Source organism: Candoia aspera, chromosome 1 (assembly GCF_035149785.1).
Source record: "Candoia aspera isolate rCanAsp1 chromosome 1, rCanAsp1.hap2, whole genome shotgun sequence".
In the NCBI taxonomy this organism is placed as follows: domain Eukaryota; kingdom Metazoa; phylum Chordata; class Lepidosauria; order Squamata; family Boidae; genus Candoia; species Candoia aspera.
The window spans coordinates 116,061,372-116,069,954 of NC_086153.1; the positions used below are offsets into that span (position 1 = coordinate 116,061,372).

The 8,583-nt window shown below is 37.3% G+C and overlaps 1 protein-coding gene across 1 annotated transcript in view; it reads right to left on the reverse strand.

Moving 5' to 3' along the window:
• SPACA1 (sperm acrosome associated 1) overlaps nt 1–5,005 on the reverse strand; it is a 28,246-nt gene extending 23,241 nt beyond the window's left edge. The window contains exons 1-2 of the mRNA XM_063297311.1: nt 4,852–5,005; nt 4,251–4,307 (exon numbers count right to left, since the gene is read on the reverse strand). Coding sequence (XP_063153381.1) covers nt 4,251–4,307; nt 4,852–5,005 — 211 coding nt within the window. The remainder of the gene's footprint in view (nt 1–4,250; nt 4,308–4,851) is intronic.
• Between the last annotated feature and the right edge of the window lie 3,578 nt (nt 5,006–8,583).

Genomic DNA, 8,583 nt, shown 5'->3' on the forward strand with positions numbered 1-8,583 from the left:
TTCAAATCAGATAAAGAGTCCCAAATCTAAATTGTCAATATTTCACTTAGCAATGTGTTATTTTTAAAAATGTAAAGATATCAAACACTAATGCTATGTAACTTTGCTTTTTTGCTCCTCTCTGTCTCTTTTATGCCAAACACTGCATTCCCTGCCCACTAAAATGACATTTAATGCAAGGGAGAATATTATATTTAGTTGCAGTAAATTATCAAATAGATTATCATCCGTTATAGAGACATTTGTTTATTGAACAATAGAGCGCAATTTTTTTTAAAGAAATATTTTGTTGACCTACAGATAAAGAGAATAAAATTTACTGGAATACTGAATTATATCCTAGACATACCAAAAATAACTTGGGATAAATTATTTTGCATTTTTAAATCTACTGAGCACAACCTGATAGATATTATGATAGTTCTTGGACTACATGTAAGTCACAAAACATTATTTCAAGTGACAGAGGGAAGCAGCAACATTTACTGGAACTGTCACAAAATGAGGATTCTACAACATGGATGAATATGGCTCAACTCAAAAATACAAAAACTAGAAATGTAAATGGCTAGGAATTGATACTTTTATTGAAAATATTTTTCTTGCTTTGCAGGTCTGTGGAATATTTTTAATACACAAAGAGGATAACAAAAACTTATGATGACAAAGATAGTAGAGAGGTGGGAAAAGCAGCAGCATTACCAGAAAGATAACGAAGAATTATTCTAGTCCTGGGAAAGTATGTATGGGAGGTGGGAGAGATAATGGTGTCCTCCTTATGGCAAGCTCTTCCTAAGGCCTTTCTAGACAACCAGCTCATTCTGACATCCAATCCTAGCTCTTATGTTATTATCATCCAAATTATAATTCAAGTCTGTAACTTTCAAGGTTATTCTGACATTAATACTGCTAAATTCCATATACTTCAGTAATCAGCCTGTCGGGGTGCTTACTAACTATACAATAAATTATTATCCATGTTGCTGCCCTATCCTCTGTTCTCCTCCCCACTGCATCAGAACATGCATGGATCCTGACCAAAAACCCACCATAATTTTCACTCACCTAGCTCAGAAAAAACAAGAAAAGGATTTGCTACTGGGTTTATAATCCCACTCCACACAACATATCTATCTTTTCACAATAAATACAAGCATTGTGGAAACCAGCCAAGGGACTGGATGATTTCTGAGTGCAAATAGCAGCATTCAGAAGCCAGCTGAAGAAAATGCAATCAAATGAGTATGTAGATTTTAAACAGAACCCTTTGAATCATACCTAGGTATTTCATAACTGATTCCTGAAGATCAACAAGAGGAGACAAAAGAAATTGTTCCTAAGTGGATGAAAATGAAATAGCAAGAACTTCTGGAAATAGGTAGCAACTTGAAAAGAAAAGGGAAAGCTCTTCCACAGAAGAAGGACCCCTTCTAGGAAGAGACAAGGGTCTTTTCCAACAGGGAAGAAACAGAAAGGAAAAAACCATACCAGGTTACCCACCTGGTAGTCCTGGCATACAGAACTGTATACAAAGATGCTACATATTAATTTGACTATAGAGTCTCCTGAGAGCCAATTTGGTGTAGTGATTAAGGCACTGGGTTAGAAACCGTGAGTTCTAGTCCCGCCTTAAGCACAAAGCCAACTGGGTGACCTTGGGCCAGTCACTCTCTCTGGGCTCTAGGAAGGAGGCAATGGCAAACCACTTCTGAAAAACCCTGCCAAGAAAACTGCACAGACTTATCCAGGCAGTTGCCAGGAGTCAACAGTGACTTGAAGGCACACAAAAAAAAAGTTTCTTGCATGACCAAGATATGAGTGCATGCCTGAAATAATCTTACTTATGACATTTTTATCATGTCTTTTCACTGGAAGCTCCACACAGCATATACGGTCTCCCATCATTTTTCCTTAAAACAAGTCTGTGTGGCAGGGTGGATTGAGAGAGAGGAAGATTTCTAGATGGGTAATTCTTTTACCAGAATTTCTGTCATGAAGCGTTACCATAGATAAAGGAAACAAATATAAACCACTAAGTGAGTAAAATTTAAACATCTGTAAAGACTTATTTCAGAAGATCTCAAGCTCCTTTATGCATATAAATCTTGATGTTGGCTACTTTTTCTGCTTTTATTCTCTAGGCACTGAATATTTTTATTTCTATATTCATGGAATTAAACTATTTTGAGAAATGCAGTATGATTTTATTTGCTAGATTTATATCCTGCCTTCCCTCTAACACAGTGGTTCTTAAACTGTTTCACCCAATTACCCATTTCCCCACTCTCGATTATCATTACCCTCATAAAAAACCCAAAATCTGTTGTTTTACACAAATGACTTGGCAGCCACACTCCCAAACTGGATCCTTGAGTCACAAAGAAGCAGGTACAAATTGCTTTTTTAACCCCAGGATATCTCCAAGTTACCCCCTTTGGGTAATCAGCCCCAGTTTAAGAACTCATTGCTCTAACAGCTCAAGATAGCTTCCTGAAGAATCTCCCTTCATTTTATCCCCACCACAGCCACCATCCCACCTGTGAAGAAGGATGGGCTCCATCACCCAATAAGTTTCCATGGATAAGAATAAACCTGAATATGTCAAAGAGCAATATCCCACACTCTGCAAAACTATTTGACAGTTTTACCAATCCTACAGAAGAAAACTAAGAATGCATATATAAATTTAATTAAGGTAAGAAATTAAACTGAAAAGACAGCAATTAGCATAGCCAAAAGGATTAAAACAGACCAAAGGCCAGAAAATCATTTAAATGTAAGTCAACCTTTAACTAAAGAATTAAAACAATTAAAATATATTCTCTTTGTTGTTTAAAGGGCTATGTTGGATAAACCAAAAGAAAGTAGAAAATTAATCACGAACTATATTATACAGCAATGAAAATTGTTTTATATTTTTATTTATGTTTTATTGTAAGCCGCTCAGTCCCTTTTGGGAGATGGGCGGTGATAAATTTGATAAATAAATAAATAAATATTAAGCTGAATCTTGGAAAGTATGAATATAGGCAGTAAAAGGAGTTTTGAAGAAAAAAAATTCAACCAGATATCAGTCCTTAACTTAGAGTTTAATATCTGGGAATTACAATTTCATAAATTTAATATTTCCAATTAGGAAAAATGGAGGTAATAAAAATAAAATAAAATGCAAAAGCCATTAAAAATGTATATAGTAGCAGATTAAGGCAATATAAAGCTAGGAGCATAAAAAAATCAATTCTTTCCTAAATAAAACATGACCCAGATAAAGATTATTGGTTGAGCTGGGGGGGTAGGGAGATGCTACATGATAGAGGATGAATTACAGATAGAATTACTGATGGTAATCCTTTTATTATAGTTGCTGAAAACTTTAAAACATTGTATAATGAAAAGAATTGGGATAATGTATGGATCAGATAAGAAATAACTGTGGAAATACTTGGATATAGAAAGAATAGAGATCATTTGACTATGAAATGAATACAAACTGGGTTGCAGGTATGATTTTAGTGTGTGTGTGTGATTTAAATATTAGTAGCATTTACCAACAATAAATGCTGCATGGATAGAGGAAGGGACAATATTTCCTGTTTCACTGCAGAAGTCCAACATTTTCTAAACAAGCCACAATTTTTTTTCTTTATCAACAACCTGAGAAATGAACTCATTGGAAGAAATGCAAACACCTATCTTATTTGCTATTCTCTGCTCTCTCTTCATCTATTACTAGACAATGGGTGCTCTAATTCTAAACACCCTCCGCTCCCTTCTGAGGCCTGAACTACCCTTAGCACAACTAATAAATTGTATGGAGTGCTGAATAGGCTACAGCAGAGAAGTGATTTGTGCTAATAAGAGCTGGCAATATTGTAAGTGGGAAGACATCTGTGAGATGATGCATCAGAAGGTCTTTCAGCTTCCGAACATCTCACAGATGTTCACAAATAGAGGGAAATTGTTACTTTGGAGAAAGCAGCTCATAGCCAATAAAGGAAAGGAACTGGCTTTTTAAAAGGAGCTTAAAGGCTGTGAAATTAACAACAGATCTGACCTAAATTTGTAATGACAATCAGCTGGATTGTTTTTGTTAATTATAGTTAACGATAATTGAAAATCACTATGAGGTAAGTAAGAAGATACAACTTAAAACAATGAAAAACTATTGTTAGCATGTTGTTTATACACACATGCAACTATATGTATCACCAAACTATATTATTGCCTTAGCCATTTGCTTTTTTACTTACCACATGTAACCGTGCATTCTCCAAATTCTACTTCTTTAGGTTCTGTCAAATTTTCACCTGCAAAAGGATGAGTTACCGCAAGCTGATAAGATGTAGTTATTTAATTAGAGGAAAACGTATTTCCTAAATTCTCTAGTGCATTTCCTCCATCCACCAAATAATGTGAAAGAAAGCGGACTCTAACTCAATTTATTTACCCAAGCATATCTAGCATGGATATTCTTTAATTGTTTAAATTTCAAATTATTACCTGACTCTTTAAATATCAAACTGCTTTTAAGAAATAGAATGTACATCTTAACATGTGATGTTTTAATTTTAAAAACCCAGCATTGCATTTATCCCATACAGCCATGTAAATTTAAACAATTAAGCATATTATGAGAACATTAACACAACAGGAACAGATAATTATACACAGATTTTTTTTTCAGGCGTTCTGTGTTGCTTAGGGTCCAGCCGCCCCCCTCCTAAGATAAGATGCAAGCGGGTTCCTCGGCAGCCCGCCTTTTTTGGGCTCCTCCCTTCCTTTTCAGGCAACCTCAGGAAGGTTTCGCATGGATAAGCGGCGCTCTCCCTTTGCGCCGCCTCGAGTCCTCACCCGAGTTCACGAGCCTCACGATGGGCTCTGCTAAAGCTGCTTCTAGTGACAACGTGTCGTTAAAGGCGATATCGTGCTCTTCGGCCAGGAGGTTCAGGAACAAGCTCACCAAGAAGGCGAGTGTCCCCGCGCCTCCGGCCTTGCGGAACCCCATTTTTTGCAGCGCCTTGACTGCGCCGAGCCTGCGCGGAGCTGATCCGGGTGGGAGCCGCGCTCGCGGCAACCATTCAGGCGTCACAATGTGACCTGCTCAGAATTCGAAGGGAGGCTCCCGGCGGGAAGAAAAATAGCTGACCTCTTTTTTTTTTGAGGCCCTCTCACCTTGTTGGAAGACGGGTCTGATGACGTGAGCATCCTTTCTGCCCCACGGGTCTTTTCCCTCCTCTGCCGCTTCCATTAACCCCCAGAGACCGTATTAGTCCTTATAAGTAGTCTCTATAGAAAAAAAATCGCATTACCCCGCTGCACAAAACCACGTTTAAGCCGCCCGACTCAGCGTAGGTTTCTTACGTTTTAATTCCTTGAGCGGAGTTTTCTAAAAAAAAAAACCAGGATTGTGCCCAAACAGACATCATTCTGTTTAATCTATTTCTTCTCTAACCTATTTGGTGTTTTCATGCACCAGATCTCTTATCCTCTCTAGTACGGATTTCCATATGCTGGAATGGTTAGACACTTGTTTTCTCTAAACCAGTGTTTGCTGGCTGGGGAATTCTGGGAGTTGAAGTCCACACATCTTCAAGCTGCCAAGGTTGAGAAACACTGCTCTAAACTATCCCAGAAGGCCTTATGTGACTTAAAGAGGTAGTTTGTTACTTCCCAGTGGTCTGAACTTCTGCCAAAACATCCTTTAAGTTCCTTTTCATGGGTTGGTTGTCCCTGATCTGCTTTCTGGACAAATGTAAATTCATACCCCATTGGCTCTTACCCCAGCCTTTTATTCAGGTGTTTCTTATTGGCCTCTGCCCTGGGGCATGCATTTGCAGAACAGAGATGGTGGGCTAGGGGATTTGCAGTAGAGTCACGGGAAGGGAAAGGAATAATTTATTCCCAACAACACTCCATACCTGGCCACAAGCTAGCTAGGACCATTGAACTTAAGTGCAATTCAGATATCCCAAGTGGGGTTGTTGCAATAAAAGCCAAGGTACTCAGGCTTTGCTGTTCTATCCAGCAGCCGAGTTATAGATTGCTTGATTCCTGTTGCTACTAAGAACTTTTAGTATTGAGGCTTTAAGCTTTGTTTAATAAATTAGCATGTCACAGAGGTTACGTGCCTTGCTCTCAGCTTCTACTTCCTGTACTTTAAATATGTAATCAGTCTTTGAGTTGGACCTCTATTATGGCTCTCATGAGGGCTCTTTAAACTTTTACACTACAACCAGTAGCGTAACATGGAGTGGTGTCTGCATCACAGCTATAGCTATTAATTTCAAGCTGTCAACATACTTGAATGAAGAGCTTACCTAATGAAATTGAATGTTATCCTCTGACAGTACTATACATTCAGATATCCTTAGGGCAGGAGGTAGGCAAAAATAGTTCTGTGCTCAGTTAATCTTAGCTACTTTGAATCCTTAGGCTGAATCCACAGCAAGATTATAATAAATTAGCTATCTGGCAAATATTAGGGTGTTCCATGGATGTGGTCAAATCTCAAATCCTGGTTAGAAGAAGGCTGAATCTGTAGCTATCCAAGGCAAACTGCAATTTTTACAAAACAACATAAAAGAATTGAGCAGCTTTGTGAATCAGTGATCATTGATGCCTATTAATGCAGAAAAGCATGCTAGGCAAGGTGTCTACCAAAAGGGTTACTGTACATTGTTTCAATTTTTCTACAGAAAGATATAATGGGGAGAGATGCAAAGTGACTAATAGATTTATATTTTATTTGTATGAGGCTTCCAATCTTTACTTTGAATGAACTGTTTCCTATAACAAATAGAACATAAACAGATGGAAGTAACTGCTAATTGTACTGCAGTGGATCATAGAAAATCATTTCAGGATTTTAGGAACTATCCCCAAATCAAAATACTTGCTTCAGAAGTTATCTTCTTAGCTATGTCACTTAGACAGCAGTACAGCTCCACTGTGTACTTCTCTGAATAACTTATTTCGTAAAACTCTATTGTTTTCATACATCCCCTTTCCAACAGTTCTGTTTTTGAGTCACAGAGTTTTCAATGCAAGGATCAGAATTTTTGGCATAAGAAGTATAGAATGAGCTTCATTTATTCTTTCCCATCCAACCCTAACCTACAAGAGAAGATTAATTTTTTTTAACCTCCCCTGATTTGTAAAGCCTTTCTTTACACAAAATATATCAACTTCCTTATCTAAAATTTGGTGGGATTTATTCCCATTGTAGAACTGTGCTCGTAAATGCCATCTAAATTGTGTCCAAAAGCAAGGAGGTTGTAGTCAATTCCCTTTTTGAAAAATGTCAAGTTTAAAGAACCCTAGTTCTAAAACATCTGAATTCTGCAGTACCTGAAACTTTATTCGTTAAATTTATTTCTTAAATCTTTATTCCTGGGAATGTTCTCTTCTGGAACTTTTGTCCCATTGAAAAGAAGAGGGCCACTTATATTTAACACTGAGTGTCTTCTTGGATCAAAGTTGGCTTGAACAGCTTTTCTTAAAGATTTTTTTTATCCTACCTTTATTATGTTTATAAATAACTCAAGCCAGCGAACATACCTAATATTCCTTCTTCCTCCTGTTTTCCCCACAACAGCCACCCTGTGAGGTGAGTTGGGCTGAGAGAGAGTGACTGGCCCAAAGTCATCCAGTCGGCTTAGATGCCTAGGCAGAACTAGAACTCCCAGTCTCCTGGATTCTAGGCTGGAGCCTTAACCACTGGACCAAACTTGCTCTTTCCATTCCATTTGAACTGAAACAGGTTTATATAGGTACCTACTAAGACGGATATGCAGAGGAAGCTGTGCTTTCCAAAACAATATAGGCTGGGTTCTTCATATTGTGTAATATGAAGAACCCAGCCCTTCCAATGCAGTTGATGGTCATTATGGTAGCCCTATTTTGTCATTTAATTTGCCTCTTTTGAATAATTTTAATTCTAAAAATTCTCTGTGGCTAACACTTCACTATTAGCAAGAATTAATGCTCATAGATCTGCCATCTCTTTCCATAGTCACAAAACTGAAGTTCCTTTGGAATTGTTAAATGTCAATCAGTAGAAAGGTTTGTAAGTATACAATCTACAACATTGACAGAAAGCTAGATTTGAAATTAGAGAATTTTCTCTAGTGGAAGATGGGAAACATTGCAGACCTTCTACAGAAAACAAAACTAATTTCTTTAACTTAATTTCCTGCCAGTAATTTCTCCAACACAAAGGAAAGGAAAACTCACTGTCTCACTGATGATGACATATTAGAAAGTAGTGGTTAAGAGCTCTGCTAATCTGAAATCTTTAAATTCAAATCTCAGCTTGGATTGTATATTATTTGTTAATGTTGGACTGCCCTCTTTTAATAAAACTGTAATATCTCAAGCCTGATTTAGATCTAAATCTACTGGTAGATTTATAAACAATTGCCAGTAATGTCCAAGTTTTCTAAATCCCAGTTAGCCTAAAATAGCAGCAACTAAAACACCTTTTCTCCTAATTTAGGTTGCTGAAAAAGTACTATGAAAGAAAAGCTATTTTTTTTTAAATGGAAGAACTTGGGTGCTTGGTTTGATACCAGTCACAGTTGAATA